This window comes from Tenrec ecaudatus, chromosome 13 (assembly GCF_050624435.1).
Source record: "Tenrec ecaudatus isolate mTenEca1 chromosome 13, mTenEca1.hap1, whole genome shotgun sequence".
NCBI lineage: Eukaryota > Metazoa > Chordata > Mammalia > Afrosoricida > Tenrecidae > Tenrec > Tenrec ecaudatus.
In genome coordinates this window covers 50,417,165-50,443,344 of record NC_134542.1, presented here as the reverse complement: position 1 = coordinate 50,443,344, position 26,180 = coordinate 50,417,165, and the positions used below count along the sequence as shown (strand labels likewise).

Sequence of the window (26,180 nt, the reverse complement as noted above, 5' to 3'; positions counted from 1 at the left end):
CTTACCTCCTACCCAGCTCCATCAGGGAAATAAAGGCCATTCAGTGGCAAGAATGAAGGCTAGGGCTAAATGTACTTTATCGAACAATTTATTGCATTGAAGCTCCTGAACCGTTAAGTGGCATGGCCGTTGGATCATGCAAAGAAAGCTCCATTTCCTACTTGGTTAAGAGTTGGCTTCATGAGTGGTAGCCAAAGTCTTGATGTGTGTGTCCTTCCAAAGGCAGCGGGAGAGATGTGGAATAAGTCATCCAGGCAGCTTTTTCAAGTAGTTTGAAGGAAAGGAAATAGGATTCATATTAGTGTGCCTATCAATAAGAAATAGAAAAAGAAATCTAATGCAGGGTTAGGTAGTTGGTGCCACCTGAGTACTTGTTGTCTGACCGCTGTGGTGTGTAGGGAGTAGGTGTTTGGGGGTGTTTTTTGTTTATTTGTTTGCTTGTTTGTTTTTTGAGATCGAACCTGACCTGAGGTGTATTGTTCACCTGGGCTTGCTTGCAATAACTCTTCTCTTAGGCATGAGGCCCTTGAGCTGTGAGCACCTTGGGCCCAACTCCAGGTCCTGAGGTCAGAAATCTTTCTCCCTGAGGAGCCCAGGGCAAGAAGGCCGCAGGGTGGGAGCGTGATGACCGGCCTCATGGCTGAGTGGCACTGAGAAAGTCCGCATGATCTGAGTCCTGGAGGAAGCACGGTGAGGTTGTGGGGCTAGGGGGTGTGAGGAGCTTGGCTCCCAGGGCCTTCTGAGCCACACTTTGCCCCCCACCCTCGTGCACGAAGTAGCTGTAGAAGTGGAAGTCACTGCCATGGGTTGTGTGCCTCAGGGACCAGCCATAACAAGTTTGGGCATGGTGTCTACTCTGAAAGCCGGCAGCCGCAGAGGTCAGGGAGATGAACTGGCCCCCAGAAACCAGCACTTTACTCACCTCACTCAGCACCTGGTCTACAGTGTGGACAGGTGCAGGGGACACGGTCTGGGGGTCCCACTCCACAGTCAGGAAGGCCCTAGGAGTAGGTTTAAATAGAGAGCTACAAGTGTGTTCCTTGAATTAACAGCATCAGTATAACCTGAGACAGTATTAGAAATGCACATTCCCTGGCCTTACCTAGAATTTCTGAATTAAAAAATTCTGAGAATGGGATTCAGCAACCAGTGGGATAACAAACCCTCCAAATGATTGTGATGCACCATGAATGCTGGGAACTGTTTTAAAAGATTGCAAATAATGGACTACATAAAAATAGTACAATTTCCAGGAATATTTAAAGGTACTTGAAGTTCAAAATGAAGCTTTTAAAGTCAAACCTCTGAGCATCGGTTTGTGTCTAAGACAGTCATTCCCAGCTATTCAGGCAGAGATAAACTGTAATTAAGAGCAAATGGAAATAATAGGTTCTAGAAGAAACAAGGAGGAGCAAAGACTCTGAAAACATTGACTAGAAGCAAACTAATTGACTATATAAATTGACCAAGAAATTAAGGCTGGATATGAAGATGAATAATAATGTGTTGAGATGAACGCATCACAGCTAGAACATAGTAGGATCAATGGATACAGTTTTAAGGATTTGTCTTGGGGAGTAGACTAGTCTGATACCCTGGCTTATGATGACTGGCATACAATTACCTTGATGGTTTTTCAGGAGAAACTATTGTCAAGGTTTTGAGACTTGGAGTGAGATTGATTAAAGATCTTTTTAAAGTTCTGGGACTTTGGGGCAACAGTGGGCAATGCAAGAGAGAGGAGGTCTTATTATCCTCTTGAACTCTGAAGAGATATATCAATAAATTATGGCTCTCATACTAAGTACATAGATTTCCTTTGATTTTTACTGAGGAGAAGGCCTCTGGGTTAGTAAGAGGGTGGGTCATTCAAAATTTTTATTTTATGTGATTGATTTTAAGCTAGTAAGTGAGAAAATGTAAGCATTTCAAAGAATAACTCAATATTTTTAATTCTAAATGTTGCTTAGAATTCTGAAATAATACCTGTAATGCTAGCCTTTATAAAAAATTAATTAGCAGTGAGATACTATCTTGCTATCAATCCCTGAATGATGTTTCACTTTTAGAGAAGAAAAAAACAACCAATTTCAACAGTACAATAAGATAAACATTTTCATTTCCTCTAAATATAGATGACAATGCAATTTGTGTTTATGTTTAATTTTAATGTTTACCTGGGACCTTAATATGACTATTCTCTGAGTGTCTGAGGAAACTCTAGTGAAATCTTTGATTATTTTTTTACATTCTGGCATGAAGACATTTGTTAAATTGAAATGGAAACGTCTCGGTTGGATAGTCACCTCATAGCCCATGGAGTTCTTTAGCGAAAACTCTGTGTTTTGAAGTACAGCCCTCAACTCAGAGCAAAGCTTAGGGTGAATGCTGGAGAGAGCCTCTTTGACCAGTGCCTAGATCACAAGGTCAGCAGCTTTGGGTTTCTGCTACATCTAACACAGTAAACCGGGTGCAAGTTCTTCCCAATGTCACCTGATCTCCCTATCAGCCCTAAGTGGTAGGACCCGCACCACTGCCCCTCCTGTACCACCTACCTCTATGACTCACGTTCTGTGTAACTCCCCAGTTTTTAAAGAAAGTGCGTGTGAGTAATTTAGAAGAGTAATTTTCTCCTAAAAGCCATAAATATAATACTCAGTTTATCATAGCTGCTAATGACTACATAAAAATGTATAATAGCTTACCATTAAACTTAGAAAGAAGTAGCTGTATGGTCTTAGAAACCCGTAGGAGCAGTTAGTTCTACCCTCTCCTATAGAGTTAAGAAGTAGCTGTATGGTCTTAGAGACCCGTAGGAGCAGTTAGTTCTACCCTCTCCTATAGAGTTAAGAAGTAGCTGTATGGTCTTAGAGACCTGTAGGAGCAGTTAGTTCTACCCTCTCCTATAGAGTTACTATGAATGAGAATTGATGGCAGTGAGTTTGAGTTCTTTGAGTAAAATTCCAGATCCATACGATTATTGATGCGCAGATCATAGGGGCAAAGACACAACTTTGGAGGAATTTCTTTTGATATTTAATATGTTTGTACTCTTCATAATATTAGTTGTTTTTGTTTTATCTGATCTACTGTCCTTTGGGACAGTTTAGTATGTTGTTTGTAAATATTTAATAAAAAATTTTTAAAGCTTCATGTTGGAATTTCCCTAGATTAATAATTAATCATTTATTAAAATGTATCTTTTTTTTATTTTTATAGGATTTAAAGTGTGACTGACTCTCACATTATTTTGACTGATCCTCACCATGAACCGTGCTTTTAGCAGGAAGAAAGGTAAGGGTGCTCATTTGAAAGGACCTGGAGGTAATTCAGTATTACTCAGAAAGCCAAGCAAAGATCTTAAGGAATCAGTTTTTCCAACTATCAAACCATATTTCTCAGAGGTGAAGTTAGAATAGAGAAACACAAATCTGGTTATATTTCTAGTTGACCTTTTTCGTTAGCAGCGAGTGAAAGAATGACTTATTTAACCCCTCAGTTTAAAAAAAAATGTGTGAGTGACTTAGAAGAGTAATTTTCTATTAACACACTTAATAATACATAGTGCTAAGGTGGCAATATATATACTCAAGCAGTTTTTATACTTTGTGAAATAAAGAATTAAGTGATCTGAGGTCTAGTTTCAATTTCACCCTTAATATTAAATTCTTCAGACCTTAAATGAATAGTGGTAAAAATGTATGGACATGTGCACAACAAGTGTGTGCATGTTTTGTGCTTCATTGCATACCACTGGGTATTGCTGAGAGAGGAAGTGAGAAGAATGAGGTCAAATAAGTGTATTATCAACTTCAGGTAGAGATTGAACAGAAATGTAGAAACAGAATATCAAAATTACTTATCGAGGAATGAATCAGCTAATTATGTGGTATTTTTTAAAGGAGCAAGACAACAGTGCATTAATAAGATGCTCCTTGATAGACTAGTAGAAACAAATTATTTTTTCCTTCTTTTCTTTCTAACTTGGTAGAGTCAAAATAATATATCTTGCCATTCTGGAAAGATCTGTAGAGTGGGCCCAGGGTTCTCTCTGTTTCATATGCTGCCAAAGAAAATACTTAAACAATGCTAATCAAGTTAGTAAATGATTGAAAGAAGGAAGAGATAACCTATGTAATTGAATTACCGACATGTGTGGCAAAATGGCAAGTTACATCATATTCAGCACTGTAAACTTAATTGGTAATTAAAAAACAAAAAATGTTGCTACATTTTTGCTCAATTTTGACTGTTAGTAACTCCATGACTGTATTAGATATTGTAGGTTGCCAAACAAAATCAACAATAACTACAAAGACTGGCTAGTGAAAACCTTCTGAGTCAAAGGAGAATACTAGGTGATATAGGGCCGAGACATTAGCCCCACAGGTTGAAAAGCAGTCAAAATATGATCAGGGAAGAGCTGTCTCCTCAAAGTAGGATTGATTCTAATGACCTGAATGGAACAAATCTTCCAGAGCCTTCATTTGCTGATGTGGCCAAACAGTCTAGAAAATCTAAATACCTTTCTTATTTATATAGTAATCTTATTTCAAAGTTGTACCTCAAGATCGGTGTGTGCTGGAAATGGCCGAAAATGATGTTGACAACGTGACTCTCAGAGACTAGTGCCTTCTCTAGAACATGAGTAGCAAGCATTCGAGAGCCAGGAAAGAGTATGCTCTTCATGCAGGCGTTGGCACACTGGCACCACCTCGCTGCGAAAGACTGGGGTGATGCCCTGACTCAGAGCCGTGCTGCAGGAAGAAGAGGGAAGAGTCCCTGGGTGTGGCAATCATTACCTTTCAATGTTGCGTTACTCGGTTTAGAAAAAAACAAATTGGCATACATGATAAGGTCTTTGATTTAATGGGGGAAAATCTCAAACCAAACCATGAAACAGATTTTAAAACTATTCAAACAAAAAGTGCCATTGTTTGAAGCCAGAGGCAGAAGCTCTAATAAGTTTTTCTCTTTAACAGCCTCACTCAACGAGACAAAATTGGTTAATGAAATTAAAATATAGCATTTAGTATCAACTTCTTATTTAAATTACAATGTTGATTAATAATTTCCTACTAAGGATATTTAATCTTTGAATTGACAGAAGTTCAAACATTTGGGTGGGGTACTTATGATTAAAGTTCACAGTATCAGTTTAGCGAAATCTTAGACACTGTTCAACTTTGGGAAACTAGGACTTTGCATTCTTATTTTACTGAAGAAAGGTATTGTAAAATGCCATTTATTGATGCTATTAGCTATTGATGCTATTAAAACATATACCAAAAGTGGTATTTCTTTTTTATTTCCTTTTCCAGTAATAGTGTGTAGATTTACTTCTAATCATTTATTGAGTTATATCTATTAAAATTTTAAAAGTATTAAAAACTAAATCAAACTATTCTTATTTAAAAATCTTATGTGCCTTTCCTTTTTAAAATATGGAATTCTCTTTCCCATGGTTTTAATGTTTAAATAGCACATTTCTAATTTGTTATTTGTTTGATATGTATTGAGTGGCATTTTGTTAAGAAATCCCCAGAGTTGGATAGTAATTCAAGAAACTAGCAATTGTAAATGCAAATATATATGACATATGAGCACAGTAGAGTACAATCACTGGGAAAATTGGACTGATTTGGAGAACTGAGAAGAATTACCTATTATTTTCTGCATTGCTTTACTCACTTGAAATTCCTTTTCATTTCAAATTTATATTTAAAGTGTAATGATTAAATATCCATATCACAAAGTTATTAATCAATACTGTAACTCAAGTAAGAAGTTAATACTAAATGGACTGCCTTGATTTCATGATTCAATCTTAATTTTCATTGACTGAGGTTGTTAAAAAAGTAAAACATGTTAGAGCTTCTGCCTCTGGCTTCAACTAATAACACTTTTTGTTTTAACTTTAATTGAAAATGGAAAGCTTGAATTTTACAAGAGGATTTGATATGTGTTGATAATCTGGATGATAGTTAAACCCTTAGAGACTATATCAATAAACTCATGTCTCTGTTAATTGGCAGCATGCACTGTGTATGGACTTCTACACAGCAAGGTGATCTTTTATCATTACACGTTTACCTAAGTTTTATTAAATATCCAATTAACCCAGTGACCATGTGCAATTGTATTAAATGACCTTCAGCCTCAGAAGCCAAGGGAAAAGAAGTTATCGACTTCAACCTGCACCTTATGCACCAGTGTGTTTTTTTCTCTCTCCCTCTTTGGAATAAGTTTCCGGTGGGTAATTTGATCTTTTTAAGCACATTAGCCAGGTTCTACACTGGTCTTGTTTGCATATGCCCTCATGTATTAGAGATGCTTATAGAGTCTAAAAATATGGAGTGTCTCAGCATCGCAGTCTTTTTAACGACTATTCATAATACTACATAAAATTAATCCACAATTGTGAAGTCATAGATTAACTTTTAATGAATATATTTATTTTGTACTTTCTAGTACATTCTAGTTTATTCTCTGAATTTTAAAAATCTTATATTCTACTCATTTCATTTTAAAAATCGTTGAATAAATGAACCCGATACATAGCTTATAAATCATGTGATTGAACAATTAAACTAACTGCGTTCTGTCCTGTACCTCGTCTGTTGACACGTTGATGAGTAGATATCATCATGCAAAGAACTAAAAATACACGTGTTATTTTCATTTTTATGAAAATTTTATTTAAATAAAATCCAATCACTTGATGCTTAGTTTTAGATTTTTTATCCTGAGTGGAGATGTTTTCACTATGTTAAGTCCTGGCGATGTCACAATAATGAAACCGCCGCTCTCTTGATGAGCTCTTAATCGAAATGCACTTTGAAAATGAAAGTCTATTGACCCAGCTGTCAGAGTAGTTTGACTCTTGAAATAATTTCAAATGTTGGCATTTCACGTGGGTGTTGTATATTGAACTAGTGATAATAATTCAATTTCAAGGAATAGAGACAGACTCTAGAATGCCTGCAATCCTGTTTTTGCATGAGTTCAATATCTAACGGCTTTTGTGAGCACTTGATTGTGACCAAAGATGATCAGTTTTATTATCCCATCGTTTCAACTCCATCTATGTGAATTAGTTAAGAGTCTTATTCTTCTACTTTCTTTCCCTTTGCCAAATTATAAATTAAGATAAGTACAAAGATGTGTTTTGTGAATCCTTGTAAAGGATTATAAGGCCCTAAGGTATTTTAAATGCACTCTCTCTGTTAGAGAACTCTCCTCATGGTACCATGAACAGCCGCTACAACGTCAGCACTCAGTAATGTGGAATGGGTGCTTACTCTCGGTCCTGAGGAACTGTAGTTCATTCACTTGCAGTTTGATCCTGTGGCTATTTAAGTCCTTCATCAGAGACATCTGTGTGGAGCCACTCTTGTTCTAGGTCACTGGTAGCAGTATCATCACCTTTCAAGTCATAGTGACTTTCAGGAGAAAGCAATTATCCCCCTGCCTCGGGATTGCTATAAAGGGTTATATTCAGACTTTAGTCAGACTCTTTATCTTCCTGAGAATTTATATATATATTGGAAACAGCGACAAGAGAAGGTTGAATTAAAGGGTAAAAAGTGAAATTGGATACCTGTTCCTTAAGGCTGATATTTGGTGTTTTTATTGCTTGGGTGTACAATATTGTGACTTACTTTTTGCGCTATAGTATTGGAGCAAGTTTATATCCTCAATCAAAATACAACTTATTTTTTCATTTTTGTTAAAATATATCTTATTGAATTAATCATATCACATGTATTTTATCATATAGGAAAGAAAAATAATAAACAATAAATTCGTACATGGAAAATATTTTAAATTAATTGGTCAAGATCAATGTTGTTTTCAAACCTCTTGCTGTTTCATCCAAGGTTGGCATATATCCACTCCAACAGGCAGAAATAGCACTGAATGGTGCCATGAGAAGGGAGTTTTATTTCTCTCTTGTATTTTTTCACAAAACCTTGTTAATGTAATATCTGTATCACAAATACATGTTGTAAACAAACAAACAAAAACAGCCATCAAGTCAGTGTCAACTCACAGTGACTCTATAGGGCAGAGTAGAACAGTCCCTATGAGTTCTGAGTCGGTAACTCTTAATGGGAGTAGAAAACCCCTTAGCCTTTCTCCCATAGAGCAGCTCCTGGTTTAGAACTGCTGACTTTGAAGATTTCAGCTCAAGGTGTAACAGCTATACCACGAGAATTCATATATTAGGCAAGCACTAAAAATACAGTATATTAAATAGCAACAGCCTATCTTCTTACTAAAAAGTTCTTTTAAGAATAAAAATTTTTATTTCAAAATTTTCAGTACATTTTTAATTAAACTGTAAAATGAAAAAGTCATTCCACTACTATAAGCCACATTTTCTGTGCCATCATATTTTTCAGTTGGGGAATAACAAATTAATACCACATTAATTTCTGCCAAATCATTTTTAAGGTATTCCAAATTGAATTTTGAAAAAGCTTTCTTAGTAATTCAAATTTTTTATCTCAGTATTATCTAATATATTTGATGGTCAATTTAGCTTTTGATTTTTTTCTGTTTATAATTTTTATTCTAAAATTACAAATACCTGTAAAATAAGATAAAAACAAATTTCAAGTTTGAAATCAAAATTGTATTAGGGAACACAATATAGTTGAAGATTCTAAAGTCTTATTTCAAACATACTATTCATCTAAAAAAAGTCTACTTGACACCTCTAAACATTTATTTTTTGCTTTACTCTCTACATATCTTACTAAGCACTTGACAAGATACATATAATGAACCCTAGAAGTCAAGAATTGAATGAGAAATTTTTTCTTTTCTACCAAAATATTTAAAACAATTGTATTTTTCACATTTCAAATTTCATCTCTAACAGTTTACAATTATCTAAGAAACATTCCAAATTACTATATGAAAGCATATTTATACCAACACCTCCTGATAGTAGACCTTTGATCAAATTTGCCTAAATTAATAAAGTAGTTTTTCTAATATTAGATTGATTTATGAATAAGCACAATAATTTGTGTTATTTCAGTTTTATAGAACTAAAATTATTAATTGAAATTTTATGGTTAAAATTATCTTTTAATATCTAGTTAATTCTCTCTGCCAAAAAATAATATCAATTACATCGAATAAAAAAATGAATACTTTTTGTTGATCCAAATTAACAACAAAAGAACCTTTAGCCTGTAATTTATACATAACCAAAAAGATGCGTACTTTTAATTACCATTGATATGTTCTTTTTTCGTAGCTCACCGACCATTTTTATTTGTCCTAAAGTCCCGGGGGCATTGTGGGGTGCCATTGGATGGTCAGCTTTGAAGCCACCATCCACTGTGTGAGAGAAAGCTGAGACTTTCTAATCTGGTAGAGATTTACGTTCTTAATCCACAGGGTGGTTGTACTCTGCCCTATAGAGTAACTGAGTTAGAATTCACTTGATTGAAGTGAGTTTGAGATTTCTGTTTTTCAGAAATGAATATTATCTGTCCTATTTGTGAAGTCCGTTCAAAAGCACAGTTGGGGAAGTTAAATCAATGAAAGAATCTTAATAAATTTTCAGCAGAAACATTGTTATTATATATTTTTTCTTATCAACTTACCAGAAAAGTCTCAGAATTAGAATTGCTCCTATGTATTTTGTACTCCCTAAATTGCTAATACATGAATATCAGCTGTTAGAGCCTAATGTGTAATTTAACACCGTGTATTCTTCATTGCAGACAAAACATGGATGCACACGCCTGAGGCTTTATCAAAACATTACATTCCTTATAATGCAAAGGTAAAATGAGTATGTTGGATTGTTTAATTTCATTGTAGTAATATTACTAATTTTTTATAAATCATACCAAATTTTCTTCTATATTATTTCCTGAAAGTGTATTATTATACAAAAGTAATATTGTACTAAATAGCATGGGAAGAATTTTTTCTTCAAATATTTTTTCTTTAGGTCAAAAACTTTCTTTGTAGTTTCTTTAATATCATGCATAGACGTTTTTGCGAAAGATTTTTGACTATTAGAATAATTTGCACTATCATTGCCTATAGGAAACAAAACAGAGAGCTTCTCAGTGGTCTCTATAAACATTGAAATCTTACATTAGGCAGACTAATTATAAACTCACTAACCTAGTAATGACAGAAAGGAGCAAACGTCAGGGGCTTTAATGAATATGGTTATCCAAAACAAGGCATCAAAATGAACAGAAGAGCCAAAGACTTTAACAACAACAAAAAAACATTTAACTATTAAAACATAGAAAAGGACATACTTATATTTTAGTGTGCCTAGCCTGTCCAAGCCATAATATTTTCAGTCGCTTCATATGTATATGTGGAAGGTAGACAGTGAAGAAGGAAGACTGAAAAACGGATCCCTTGGAATTATGGTGGTGCTGAGGAATGTGGAATACACGATGGACTGCCAGAAGAGCATACCACGTGTCTTGCAGGACAGACAGCAGGACAGTGAGGCTTTGTTGCAGGTACTTATGATGTGTTATCAGGCATGATCAGTCCCGGGAGAAGGAATTCATGCTTGGTAAAGGGAGAGGCCTGCAAAATGAAAGACCCTAACTGAGTTGGATTGGCACCGTGACTGCAGCAGTAAACTCAAATAGAGCAAAGACTGAAGACGGGGCAGGACTGGGGTTTATTCTGCTGTACATAGAGTTTTGGTGAGTTGGAACTGACTCCAGGACATGGACCAACAACAACATATTCCAGCAATTGTTTACTTCATGTCATTGCATATTAAGGGAGTGTCACTGCCTATTAATGGAGAAATGGAATCATTGAATATATACCCATAGTTCTTCAAAGACCTGATTTCTGTTATTGGAAAAACTGAAAAAAAAATGAGTGAAACTGAAGAGTTTAAAAAATTAAGTTGTTACTTCGTAGTTAGTGAGCACTAAAATTATCATCAGAAAAATCTGAATCTACATTTTGAAGAGAATTAGAGATTTAGAGAATCAGGTTGGCAATATGAGAGTGAGTCAACCTTAATAGACTAAGCTTTTGAGACCGCATGAGGACGAACAAAATACTAAAATGATTTTTTGTAAAAGAATTTAAAGGCAGATGGATTAATGAACTTCACTTAGGGGTATAATGTGATCAGGCATGCCAATTTTTTTAGAATTAATAAAAGAATTTATTCAGTAAGAAGTTAACTATGCTTCAGAGCAAACCTTTAGGAATGCTGGTCTAAGGCTGAATCAGCAGGAAGAAGTATTGAAAAGGGCATCTAGAAGTTCTCTGAGAGCTGGTGCTTAGCAGCGAGATTTATAGAGTGAAGCAAAACCATGTGTGTTCATGTTTTGCGTACTGTGCATCCAAAAAATGCTTCAAAATGTTTGCTATGTAAAACTAATACATTTAGTATCACAAGAATGTTTTTGAAATCTATATAAAATTAGCTCAAGTTTTGATTGCAACAATCTTGCATGAAATGTTTGATTAACTGGATGAAGAAATTGAGTCAATATTATGACTCTCTTCCAAAGATAGTCTTTATACTACTCACTGGTAATTTATACAAAATAAGGAATTTTAATCTAGAAAGCTACTAGTATTTTAAGATGCATACTGTTTTTGTTATTTTCAATCATTTTATCTTTAAAATGAATCTACCAAAGATTATTCATTTTTATATGAAACTAAAATAACTGATATTGAAAAAGTGTTTTATAAATATTTGAAGATGACATTACTATTAGAAATACCTTTCTCATTGTTAGGCAGTGGACTGCTAACCACGAGGCCAGCTGTTCAAATCCACAGACCACTCTGCAGGAGAAAGCTGAGCCTTTCTGCTCCTAGAAAGCATTGCAGTCTGGGAAACACTATTCAGGGTTATACTGTGAGTCCAAATTGACTCGTGGAGCAGGTTTGGATTTGGGGTTAACTAGACGGGACAAGATGGCATTGGAGGTCTCTATTTGGGAAAGTTTCTTATGCTAATTCACAGGTGCATAATAACCTTAAGAGAAGTTAAATGATACAGAACATACAGAAACATCTTCTTAGACTTGGGCAATGTGGATGGGCAGATACGTATTGTCACTCTAACATGGCCTTCTGAGTAATAAATGTATATCATATGTATACCGATAATAATATTAAAACTATTTGCACAATATTATTATTTTTTCTAAATTTTGTGTGTGTTACTTTTAAATCCAACCTTTAAGGAAGGTTCTATTTGAGGATTTTTTATGTCTGCTATTCCACTGAGTACTACATCCATGTACACTAGACTACCTTGTCACAGTGGGAAAATGTAGACTCTGAAACTAGACTGCGTTCATTCATATACTGACCCCAACAGTTGGTAGCTGTGTTTCTTTCTTTGAATTCTTAATCTTTTTATTTCTAAGATTTTCATCAATTAATTGGGATAATGATTGTGCTTTTCCAATACAATTGTGATATAAATAAGAGTTAAATGGTGTGCATAAAGGTAGGTCTGAAATAGAATAACTACTCAGTAAATGTTATTTTTCATTCAGCATATAGTTACATTCTTTGAGCAGTAATACATGTCAGGTACTGTGTTGGTGTCTTTTATATTATCTCATGAGTTTTTGCCAAGACCTAGTACTGTAAATATCATTATTTCCATTTTATTCATTGGAACTCTGAAAGACTAGGAAATTTATCTACTATCACTAATCTAGTAAAGCAGAGACAGAAATACAAATTGAGCACTATTTAGCTTCACATTTTTGACTTCTTTTTCTGTATGTAAATATTATTTGACTATTCATTCAGTAAAATGTAAATGGATTTTCTGAACATTGCAGAGCATCTACAGTTCTGTAAGACATATTTGTAGTCTCATTTTAAGGGAAATTATAGAAAACAATACAAATATAAAATATGCAAGATATTTTTAATGGCAAAGAAAGCTGTGGAAATTCAGAGAAAGATGATTCATTCCTGCATATTAAAATAAGGGCAAGGAAAAATTTACACATTTAAGCAAGAGTAAAACTTCAGGCTGCTAGTTTGGGGGAGCAAGAGTGCACAGGCCCCAAGATATAAAGCACAAACTGGATATGACAAGAGTTGGCCTGAAATATAAAGAACTGGTGATGCTAAAGTCCTGTGTCAATTAGGGATCCTCCATAAGTAGAATGGCGATGGTAAGAGTGGCATATATATGTGATGGTAGAATAAAAGCATTGGGCTGCTAACTGTTCAGCAGGTCAGCAGTTGAAACCCACCAGCTGCTCTAGGGGAGGAAGATGAGGCTTTCTGATCCTATAAAGATTTACTGCCTTGGAAACCTGCAGAAGTAATTTGATTCCATTGTTGTGAGTCCTAATTGACTCTTGATGACAGTGAGTTTCATTTGAGTTGTGTGTGTATAGATAGATAGATATATACATACATACATATCACATTTGCTTTCAGTTGTTAGTGACAAAATTTCATCATTTTGTAGTTCCATTTTTCCAAGAATTTTAAAAATCATCCTCATGTCTATACATACAAACATAAAGGAATGTCAAAAAAGTATTGATATAAAAATCATAAAAGCCTTTATTAAATATAATATTAAAACATAAAGTTATGATTTCTTGGCATGTTTGCCATCTAGGTTTCTTCTTCTGAAGGTGGTGTTCCTTCATTGAGTTCATATATGTATATATGTGTATATGTATATATCCATTCATATTGAGATCTTCATACATGAAAGGCCATGATCTTAAACAAAAAGCAAACCACTGCCATTAAGTTGATGCCTTTGTTGGACTACCATAAACTTGCTACTTCCATGCCCTTTTAGTTTCATTAAGATATACATTAATCTGAAAGGCTGGCTCTGCCACTGTCAATGAATGTTATTGAAAGTTTTGCCTTAATCCTAACACCCATGATTTATGTAGCTAATGCCCAGACCTAAAGAATTTAATCTGTACATGTCAATAATTCATGTATTAAAGTTTGTAGCCAGTCTATACTTACACCATCCTCTTTTCGCAACTCTGTTTTAAATTCTTTACCATTGGCTCAATTAATGACACTATCGAAAGAATGATTAACGTAAAATGACAATGATGTCTCTAAGGTGAATCAGAGGCACATTAAACCATAGGTAAATGAATGGATTTGGGGCCTACATTTAATTCTAGCCCCACCGTAAGAACAGTTAGTGCTTATGACATCGCTGAAGACAGGGGTGCTGCAGTAAAATGGGGTGAAGAAACTCGATGGTGCCCGGCTACCAGAAAGAATAGCTTCTGTATACTGACCGGGCAGGGGAGAGGCCATGATCAGGAAGGTGGTTTCCCAGGGCGAGGCCCACCCATTGCACTCCGGGTGTGCTCACCCCTGTGATTTCCCCAAATGTGGGAAACTCAACTGCATAATTTGTGGTAGTGGGGGACTGCATTCGTGCTCTCCCCGGGAGGGGGGGATAGCTTCTGAGTATTAAAGACTTATCTTCAAACAAGCAGCTGTCTAAGGAGGGCCTCAACTAAGTGCATGTAGAAGAAGCACACTAGCCTGCATGATTCAAGGATTGTAAATAATAAAATCCAAAATCCGAAGGAGAGAGTGCTATCAGAGCTTTTATTGCGAACTCCTAATTTTCAGAAGGCTGTGGGTGACAGTGGAAGCCCAAAGTCCATTTGCAGGATCTGCACATTGATTAAAACTCTAGAGATTTCCCTCTGACCGTAGTCAAGGGATATAAATAGCCTGGTTATCAGACAGAGAGCATTATAGGAAATTAAAATGGAACGTCTGATTTCATCTCTTATTGACACATCTGTCAGTTGTAGCTCTTTAAAAAGGAGTGGAGGCATACATTGAGGTGAAGCCTCTGGTAAATCTCCTCTGAACACAGACCAGCAAAGTAAATAGTCTTGCTATCATACAGAACACATTTGAAACTAGATTATGACAGGTACAACTAGGTTAAAATCTAGCACCTCATCATTTGATCTCCTTTTCGTCCCATTTCAAAGTCATTCTAATTTATAGTATTTTTTGTTTTTTTTCCAACTGTATATTTTTTGTTTTAACCCCCCCCCCCCTATTTTATATTGTTCATGTTAGCTTTTTGACTGTTTTGTCGTACATGAAATCTGGGGTAGAAGAATCTATAGAGACAATAACTGGATTAATGGTCCATTTCGGGTACGGCAGGGCGAGGTTTGGTGCAATGGGACACTAAATAACAAGGAGTTCAAGAAAGAAGAAAATGTTCTTAAGGTCATTGTGATAATGATTGTACAACTCTTCGTGATATGTGCTGAATTGTATGGTGTTGGATTATGTCTCAATGAAACGGTTTATATTAAAAAAAAAAAAAGCTTCAGTACCCCTTAGACTCTCAGTAGTTCAAACACCCCCACAGTATGTTCACAGACAGGCCCGCTACTCTACTTCCAAAAGGTCCTGGCTTGGAAGACCCTGTGGAACAGTCCTACCTGCACGCCTTTGGAACTCTGAATTCCCAAGATTCAGTAGAGCAGGCTCGCTGTCCCAGCACACATAAATATTTGCCGTTTTACTTATTGTGGTTACCAGGGCGGAGGCCAGAACACCCTGAGAGCACAACTGCATTGCATATGAACCATTTATTGTGCTCAAATACAAGCTTTTAGTCAACCTCAAAGCACAGGGATTATTTTAACTAAATTAAATTTTATATAGCGTATGTAAACAAGTTTTCTTAGGCTTTACAACTAATCTTTAATTACGTTAATATTTACTGCTTACACCCAGTCAACCATTTTAAAACAGAGAAACCAACATAAAATCAACATTAATTATTTCTTCCCATTAAAAAAATCTACCAAATCTATAATAGTAATTCTGCATCTGTAACTATCTGGAAAGGTCCTTTTTGTGCTGCAGCAATACTTGTACATATTTAAAGAGAAATTACAGAGCTATGAAATGTTATCTTCTGTGTCTTTTATAAAATTTTAAACTACTCGTTTTCATGCTAAACAATATGAAAATTAATAAGAATATGCTAATAACTAGGATTTTGTTTAATTTCACTTTTTAGTTGGTGTGTGCTTAAAAACAGTGCCTTGGAGGTCCAGTAGTTAAAGCACTTGACTATTAACTGAAAATGCTGGCAATATGAATCAGAAGTCTGCTTCCATACAGGTTTAAATAATATATTAACATTACCCGTGAAAATGTAGAATTAAAGCCAAACAACAACAAAATTAAACAGCCTCTCTAAAGTAGACCTCCAATTGTCAAAGATTAAATTTAATGCAAAATTTTCTCCAATAAATTAAATATGTCATTGAGTATCACTTCATTTGCCATAGAAATTTTAAAAATATCACTTTAACTATGAGAATGTCGTGATAAAAGTATATAGTAGCCCCTGGAAATTCTTGCATAGAAACAAAAATATTCATTACTTTTATAACATTTTACAATGAACTAAAAGAATGATATCTTTTTTGATAAACACAATGTGGGTTATAGATTAAAAGACTTAGATTTGAAAACGGATTTTAATCAAGTAAGTTGAGGGCCAGAGAGCTTAACTGATTTGTTCAAGCTTAAATAGTAAGATAGTAGTAAAATTAGTTAGAGAAATCGAGTGCCCTCATCAGCGTCTATTTTTCTCCACTGCAATATGCTATTCTCAGATTTCAAAAGATTAATGTAGTCAGCAGATGTATAAGCACAAAAGTTGCTATGTATGCATGCCTTCTCAGTGCGAGATTCACCGTATGTGAAACTGCTCCATGTAAGGACATTGCTCTGTCCTGTCTGCTAATAGATGTTTTATGGATTGTTCAAAACCACGCAGGGATTTGGCAGAGATATGAACTGAGCAGATACAAGCAGATTAAATGTAACATAGTTTCTCCCTATAACAGAAAGCACAAACTTCAGGCTTGTTTAGAGTATTTTATGTCCCTTATTCAATTTAGACTAATGACATTTGTATTAGTATAATCCCTGGATGAAAATACCTGGATATTATTTATGCCCTTAAATGCTTCTTCCAGCTTGAACACACCTAGTTATAGTAGGAATTTTCTGAATGTTGGAAATATTCATTATTCCATTCCTACACAAATATGCTTGGCATTATGTGAAAAGCAAAACAAAACTAGAGAGCTTATTCTTAGCTGAAGAATATTTCATGAAAAAGGGAAGGTACTTGTTGGTCTCACAGGTTTCAAACAAGCATTCTGAAGCTTGGAATGCAAAATTAAAAATAGCAGAGCGCATCAGTTGCCATCAATTACATTCATATCATCCTTAATTGTGTAAAGTACAACTATGCTCATAAGGTTTTCAATGAATGCTCTATTTCGCCCAATAGTTGTTTAAATTTTTCAAATGTTTCTTTTTTGGCCTACGCCCAATTGTTTTATTGTGATAAAATTCATATATCATACACTTCCATAGTTCAGTCATATTTTTAAAAAATGTTGTATCTACATCATCACAATCAATTCTAGTGCATCCTCCATTTTCTAGTATTTACCATTTGTTCCCCAATTCCACTAAACTCCAGGTCCCCAGATCCCCAAGAAGCCATGACATCAATTACTGTCTCTAGGCAACAGACTCTTCCGTAGTTTATACACCGGGAAACATACGAAAGGTAAAGGAAAGAAAAGATCACCAACAAGATTAAAATAGCGAGAGAAAAAATTCCTGTAGTGAAATATTTAAAAATAGCATCTATCAATGGATTATACCTAGATTTCCAATATTGATTAGAAAGATCTTAGGGGGAGGAAAGTTGCCACCAAGTCCTCTAACCGCTGATGCCACCGGTGGTGGAGTAAGGGAAGGTGCCTGACACACACCTAATGACTCTAGCCCACTGTGTTCTTGAGTTTTAAGAGACATGTTAGAGGAGATAATCTTTCATTCCTTAGGATATAATATAGATACGAGGGGGGTACTCCAAAAGATGAATTTTTAAAAATAAAACAACCTTGTCACCTTCAAAGTACTCTCCATTACACTTACTACATTTGTCAAATCTGCGATTCCATTTTTGGAAACAGTTTTCAAACTCATCTGGCTGGTTGGCTGACAGCACCTCCCTCGCTTTCTTCGTCACCTCTTCTATGTCACCAAATTACTGCCCTTTCATGTCCCTCTTCATTTGCAGAAATAGAAAGAAGTCACTTGGAGCGAGGTCAGGTGAGTAAGGTGCATGGGGCAAGAGAGGCATGCCCTTTTTTTTTGCTAAAAATTGACCCACTGAGATGGCTGCATGAGCAGGTGCATTGTCATGGTGTCAAAGCCAGTCCCCAGTCTACCACAAACCAGGCCTTTTTTTGTTCCGCATTGTTATGCAATCTTTTCAGAACCTCTAAATAGTAAACTTGATTAACCATCTGACCTGGTGGAATGAACTTCAAATGCACTAGGATCAACTTTTTTGCCTGTTAAGGAAGTTCATGGATGTCTAGAACGAGGCTTGTCATCGATAGACATTTCACCATTTTGGAAACAAGAAAATCACTTGTACTTTTGAGTTTGTCCCATAGCACTTTCCGTCGAAGCTATTTTCCACATCACAACCGTTTCTGTGGCATTTTCCTTGAGCAGGAAACAGAATTTCACAGCTGCAAGCTATTTTCTTAAATGGGCCATCACAGAAACCAAAGCTCTAGGGAAACTGCTGCTATGAAAAAATTCACTGTGGCCAGAGAGAACCTTCCCAGGTCATGCCACTGGGTGCACTAACTAACTCAGAGTGAGTTGCTCAGTGATGCTCCCCTAGCAGGAAAAATGCATACTAAGAAAACAGTACTCCACCCAGCACAATTCCGTTATTTTTTTATTTGGTGGGGTAGGAGTACCCCTCATATATATATAAACCCCTATTCATAGTAGATTCAGATCGGGCTGGGATTCACAAAAATCAGTAATTCTAAACCACCAGCCTCTCCAAGGGAAGAAGAAGGCTTTCTTCCATGAACAATTACAGTCTTGCAAGCTCACAGCACCAATTTTATGCTTTCCTATAGGGTCTTCATGAGTCATCACGATATATATATAATTTTATTGTATACATATATCATCAAAATAAAACCATTTGAGCCTTTCCTATGATAACAATGTATGAAACACTTCCCCTCCAGAGCTGTTATGCATATTTTCACATTTAAGAATAGTCTCCTCTTTGGTGCCTGTGTTTTCAGTTTTTAGGAGAGTACTTACCTATTTTGTTTTCTTCCCGCTAAAAACTATGTAGTTTCTTTTTCAGAATCTGAAATGACAATATCTAAAACTATAAACGTGGAATCAAGTGACGGTCTCTACGTGTGACAGTATCAGGACGCTTCCTCTCTCTGTATGTGCACAGTAGTGATGATAAAGTAGAATGAAGAAATCTGACTGGGGGTTATGGACCTGCTGTAATTTATGGGACCTTAGCCTGAGGGAAGATGTTGCTTAAAGTATGAGGAGGAGAAGCGCAGGATGGACTATTGAAGAGGCAACTGCTCACTTTGTTAGCTCTGAGATATATAGTATCTCATAACTTCTAAGATAAATAAATTTTATTCCATGCATCTGACACATGATAATTAAGATGTAAACAGTACAAGAAATCCCAGAAGCATGAAAATCTATACATTACTGAAAACACTACCAGGCAGTGTTGACTCTTGCTTCACAGTTGTGCTGGGCTGGGTTGACAAGAAAAACAATTCCAAGGACACATGTGTAAGAGAGAGCTTTAGATCAAAGAGTAACTATATATTAAAACTTCCGAGCCCAGTCCAGATCTGATAACCCGATATTAGCCATTAAGTCTAGTAGTAGTCCAAAATCCTTCAGACTCATGCAGTCACATGCAATGATGGAAAATGCCGGAAGACCACAGGCCAGTGGGTGTAAAGTCATAGGCATTCAATGGTGATGGAAGCATCTCAGTGCTGGTGCGGCTCTCCACTTGGCTCTTCCCACTCTCCAAGATTGGCTCTTCAACAAGAAGGTGACGCAGAGAGGGAGCACCCAGAACCCTCGTGACAAGACCTTCCCTATAGGGAGGCATTGTTAGACTAACCGACTGACAGGCTCTAGACTCCACCTCTACATTTATCTATCACATTGATCTGAAATTATTTAGCTCTCACAACAGTATTCCAAGCAGCCTTCTGTATACACACCCCAATGCAGGAATGGATAGATAGATAAAATGAGCATGCATCCTGTGAGTCACTCTGTGACAATTTTCTAAACCTTTTGCATCTATTATCTCTAGTCCGCACAAAAGCCCAGTGGATTTAGCTTCTAACATCCATATTAAGTAGTTAAATTTTAACATTAAACTGTATATGTTAAGTAAAATGATGCTGAGGATAGATGAGTAGATAGAAATTTGATAGGAAGAATTGATTTCATCAGAGGGTAATTATAGCACACATTCTATTTTAAAATAAAAAGCGTTCAATTTAGCTACTTGAATTTAGCAAAAGGGAAAGAAAACCATTACAAAATTTCAAATATGTATCTACTTCCTAAAGATTGCTCTGGGGTTAAAGGAAGGAACCCGTTTAATGTTTGGCATCCTTATTGTTTTCCTTACGTATTGAGTTTGACAGCACGCATAGATGAGTGACGCGTGAAGGGCCGGCTTAGGCTTCCTCTCCAGCCCTCCAGCTTTCAGCTCGGGCTGCCTCTTTCAGTTTTACTTGCCAGGATTTGCAACATGGAAATTCTGTCCGGACTCCATAATTTTCCTAGTAGCTTAATTTTATTACATATTGAAAGATGTAATATTTACGACTTCTTCTGTATTTCTCAGATCTATACTTAATTTAGGTTTTCCTCTTCCTCAAGACTTTACAATCAGAACTCACCAAATGTGCCACTTCCAAAGATAGTTCCTATTTGATCATATCTGCCTATGGCCGTTCTACTTAGAACTCCTTTCTGTTTCTCAGATGTTAACTGTGCATTCTACCCTTTTCCTCCTGTGGAAAAAATCTATTGACTACCATATAAGTCACCATGATTTTTCCAATTGAAGGTAAAGGGATTTTTCCATCAGGAGGCCTGAGGACTTAGTTCTTCATCCTTAAACCGTTATGCCATACACATACATTGCTAACTGTCTTCCTTGCTTGTGTTACATCATGTGTCCTCTTCACCTTCTTCACTGAGACTTACTTTCCCCCCATTAGTTGTGTGTTCTATTTAGTTGATGTGGGTTAACATTTTTCCCTTTTTTCTTTTCCTTTCTTCAGTTTCTTCTGTCCTTTAATCTCTTTTTTACCCCATGTTTGTCCATTGTTTTCATTTGTGGGGAAAGATGATTGTTTTCCATCAGTTACTCGGAAACCATTCCCACATTTTTAGAACAATGCATAGTTAACCTAAGCTGTTTTCAACTTCATTCAGCACACTCATTTGTATTTTGTATGCACTTCCCATCTAAATGCTAAGAATATTCGATGAGCACCAGTAACTGGAAAATTGGAGAAACTGATGCTTTAGAAACAAATATTATTGAAAACAAAAAACTCTACTATGTGTATTTGCTTTAACAACTCTATGCCTCTCCTTTACTGCCCCCATCTAGTTAGAAGTTAAGACTTCTTTCTTAAAAAATCTCTTGAAGCTATTTTCACACAGAGCTGCTAACATCACCTGATGTAGGTTGGTGACTCTCAAAATATCTGTGATGAAAGAACAATTGTTTTTTTTGTGTGTTACTTCTTAATCTATCAAGGCCATTATTGCTATTAAAGATGTAGGATTGCATTCTCCAGTGCTGTAACCCAAACCATGCCCATCGCTGTTGTGCAGCTTATGAATCAGAGTGAGCTTCTATGGCAGAGGGAACTGCTCCACGGGGTCTTTGAGGCTAGAAGTCTTCACATAAGCAGAGTGCTGTACTTCGTCAGCGGGTTCAAAGTGCTGACCTTTTGGTTAGTAGCCAAATGCATAGTCCACAGTGCCACAAAGGCTTCTTTCTATATGCTACAAAATTTATACATGCTGACTCTCTGTCTGTACTTGTCTTACAGTGCTTTATGATAAAAGGCTCCTGGACTGAGCTCATCCGTGGACCATATGTAGAGCGGCATTGGTTTCGACCACCACTCTTTCTCATTCTCTCTACAGTCTATCTCCTTACCCCAGGAATCCCCAACCCTTCTCCACTTTATCAATTCTATTCTCTGGAATTCAGCAAACATAGACCCCATTTGTAATATGGAAATTGTATAGGATGGAAAAATGGGTGTGGAAGAGACTGCATATTCATCCATAGTATATATATGTGTGTGTGTGTGTTCCTATAGGTCTAGGTCTGTTCTCCTGTGCCCTGTAGAATCACTATGAGTCAGAAACAGTGGCACACAACAACAGAGATACTGTGTTGTCAGCACAAAAGCAGCAGTTTGGGAACTGTGAACCTTTATTAGAATGCCATTGATAAGCTAAAAGCCATCTCTACAATTTAATAACAACTCTTTTTTTGAAGTTTTCACCTCTACAAATTCCTCATAAGGCTTTTTAAAGAATTAGATAAGATAATAGCTGTAAAGATGCTACTTCAGAATTTCTACTCACTAATTTTAATGTTTCCTCTTTTAATTCTTTCAGGTACAATAGAGTTAACAAACATTTGTTAAAATGCCGTTATTTTGGAAAATGCTCCCAAAGTTATAAGCCGTCATTTTGTAGGTGGAATGCTTCAGTATATAGCCCATTAATGAGATGACATCTCCCTAATTTATTTGCATCTTTTCATAGCATGGCCAATCAGCATGGCCAATCGAGGATGCTCCAGTATGAAATAGTACCGTCAGCTGACTAGACTTCCATGTTCCTCTTCACTCCCTGCTCTGTCTCCAGACAGATGTTGTCTGTGATGGAATTACTGAGTAATGGTGACAGGCATGGGAGTGGTGGCTAATTGTTTCCTAGGAGAGTTAGTTACAGAGAATCATAAATCAGCCTAGCCGAGACTGTGCACGTTCAGATCAGGAATAATGGTGGTGAACCCAGCGATGAAGGGGTTTGATCTGCTGTTTGTTGATCTACAGTTATAATCCAAAATAATTAAAATTAGATCTCTAGCTCCCTCCAGTTTTGCATTTATTTTTCAAGGATTGCCACATCACTTGCTTGGAATCATATCTGTTTCTATTGCTCATTAGAATGGTATTGCTCCAGGCTTGCTCACAAAAACATTTGCCTAGATGATAGAATAAAAACAAAGCGAGGCTTACCAGCAACAAAGTTATTTCCATATGCAAATACTCAGACAAAAAATTAAGCTGCAGGAACTGTTGGTGAAACTAAGTGTGATTGAGTATGCTGGAGCCTCGCCAAGAGAAGCAAGCCGGTAAATTTAATATTTTTTTTAAAGAACTACTTAGAAATCGAATGAAGAAACAAAAATGAAATAATTTAAGAAATGAACTCAGTTCTACAGATGATTATATCCATCTGTGTATTAACAGGGTAGCACTCTGTTAAGTTCTAAAGAAGATGTTACAATCAATGAGTTATTTAATGGAAATATAAATAGCAAAGATGTGTTACTGAGCATGGACTTACGAGCACTGTAAGTATAAAAGTTGTACAACTTTAGCTTGGCTTATTATAATCAATTAATGATTCAATATTGCTTTGCCATTTATTTAGTAAATGTCATAATTAATGTTTCCATAGTTTTTAGCATAGTAAAACTTGCAAATAGTGCAAAAATACATCACAGTATAGTGAATGAGCCAGATTACAGGACATTCATTGTCTAACTGGGTGCAGTGGCTCTTCTCTGACCTCCAACATAAAGTAACCTTCTTTATCATTTAAGAAAAATTATTGGGCTATCCAAATTTAGATTTCATTGTCTGTTTCACTATGAATCATCTCATTGTGGTATGTATGATGTGTATAATTTTATCTATAGTGATCATTGTTCGATTATACTTGATTCTAAAATGCAGGTTTATAGTTGTAGAAGCAGCAGATCAGCAAAACAGATGAATATTTACTTTATAGTTATTTATGCACTGGCTCAACCATCTCTGCTTTTAGCATCTACTGTGTGCCAGACTCCAGGTGTGTAAAATGCACCTCATAAAACTTCATGGAAGAAACTCACCACAGGGAATATACAAGGTTGGATAATTGAAAAGAAAGACACACACGATTCATCAAGTGATAGTCTATTTAAAGTTTTGGCAAAGGGAAAGACAAGATCAACCAATAAAGTATAGACACAGAGGCATCAGGAGCTTTTGCAGGCATAAAGCTCTAGAATTCCGAACAACATTCCATAACCAAATTATGTGAAGGAATCTTTATTTCAAGAAGATCTCTTTGTTGCCTTAGCCAAGGGCCAGTATCAAACCTCATACCTGAGAGATACAGAAACGCCAAGCTCAGTTCCTCTGTAAATTAATGATGTTTTGTACTCTATGATATAGAAAGAAAGTAGAAGGGGGCAGGTATATCGGAGTTCACCCTCGGAGGAATTGGCCTCCAGATGATGGTGACCTACGTGGTGAAGTCAGACAAGGTCAGACGCCACTCTGTGCCCTTCTTACACTCTGTGTCTCTCTTTTGCTTCAAAACACTGAATTTTAGGCCTAATCCAACGCCCAACGAGGGTTTGTGGCATAGTGGTTAAAGGGATCTAAGCTGCTGAGGGAAGACAGCAACCCTGCAGGGGACATGTACCCGTTAGCTTCCTTACAGGTGTAGAACCTGGGAATCTATTTAGGGCAGTTCTGCTCCATTCTACAGGCTCAGAGTGCGTTGTAGAAGATGTAATGGCAGTGGTTTAATGAGCGTGTGGAATATTTAGGTTGAAGATGTGAAATAATTAAATACCTGTCATACGACAGAGTTTCAAAAAGTCTGGGAAAATGCCATCATCTATCAATTTCATTGTTGACCAAACTTTTTGAATCCCATCCTGTCGAGAACAGTGTCTTGTGACTGATTAGTAAATACTAAGCAACTAAAAGAGCTTAGTGCTGTGATCTTTTCCTTTAAGAGGACTAATAATTTTATCAGGAACCTATTATAAACAGAAGGGAAAAGCACATTTGTTTTTAAATTTATTTCATGCTGTGAACTTATGTTAGAAGAAAGTAGTGTTTTGGAGTTTCAGTACCCTCAAAGGAAAGGATGTTTTCCCAATTAACAAAGGCACTTGCAGAGTCCCAGGTAGAAGCTGGCTTCCTGCGGAGAAGGAGTTTACAGTGGGGCTTTCATTTGGGCTTTTCTTCTACCATAGGGAGTCAAATGACACATCCCCTTCTTTCTCTCCACTTTTCTTTATTTAAGGATTTTAATTGACTTCTAAAATTAGTAGGTATTTGGGGGACAACTAGGTCAATTGGCATAACTGTTTCCTAAAGATAATGTTTCACATTCCAGTTTGGTGAGTTGAGTTTGAAATCTTAGACATTTGTAAGCAGTCATCTAAGAAACTTTGGTCCTTTCCTGTCTAGAGCAAGGCAGAGTGAAGGAAATCAAAGATTCGGGAAGAAACAGTCTTTAGGATGAAGGACCCATGGGACCCACAGCCTCTTCCATTTTGAGACCAGAAGAACTAGAGTGTGCCTAACTGCCACCTGCGACACAATAGGTCTTGGTTAGAATGGCTTACTGGTTCTTCTACGAGGTGATTGAAAATCCCATGGCTTACATTTGAAAAACAACAGAAAATGACAAACGCTAGAGGCAATGTGGCAAGGCTAGAACCGCCATACCCGGCAGAATGTTTCAGTCACTTGGGGAACAGCCTGGGAGTTCCTTAAACAAATGTGATTCGAAACACTACGGCTCAGCACCTTTCTATTCAGTAGCTACTCCAAAGACAGTAAGAGCAAACACAAGCAGGTACATGCATGCCCATGGGTATCACAACACGAGCCACAATAGTGAAAAGAAAGAAAGAAACAAATGTTCATCCGTGGAGAAATGGATGCATAATCCCTGGTACATACAGTGGAATATCCTGCATTCTTACAAACAGTGATGAAACTTCAAACAACTCCTGCTATGAAGAACTATGGAAGAAACGATGTTCAGGAAAATTAGTCACTTCCATAAAGATAAATACTGTATGAGACCACTAACATAAATGAAAGAAAATGATTTTCACATGCAAGGAAGCAGATTTGGATGATTAAAGGGTAGCTGAAGGGAGGTGGGGG

At 36.4% G+C, this 26,180-nt stretch overlaps 1 protein-coding gene and 1 non-coding gene across 12 annotated transcripts in view; both read left to right on the top strand.

Annotated features, from left to right (window-relative positions):
• Nucleotides 1-26,180, top strand: part of GULP1 (GULP PTB domain containing engulfment adaptor 1) — a 288,455-nt gene that overhangs the window by 173,689 nt on the left and 88,586 nt on the right. For 8 of the 11 annotated variants that reach the window (XM_075529877.1, XM_075529876.1, XM_075529869.1 and 5 more), the window contains exons 2-3: nt 3,220-3,294; nt 9,744-9,805. The exons of the other annotated variants lie outside the window; for them this stretch is intronic. In XM_075529877.1, the coding sequence (XP_075385992.1) occupies nt 3,267-3,294; nt 9,744-9,805 (90 nt within the window). In that variant the 5' untranslated portion in view covers nt 3,220-3,266. The remainder of the gene's footprint in view (nt 1-3,219; nt 3,295-9,743; nt 9,806-26,180) is intronic. 11 annotated transcript variants of the gene reach the window in all.
• On the top strand, nt 14,281-14,443 carry LOC142425188 (U1 spliceosomal RNA). Its single transcript, XR_012779545.1, has one exon. It is a non-coding gene; the product is annotated as a U1 spliceosomal RNA (small nuclear RNA).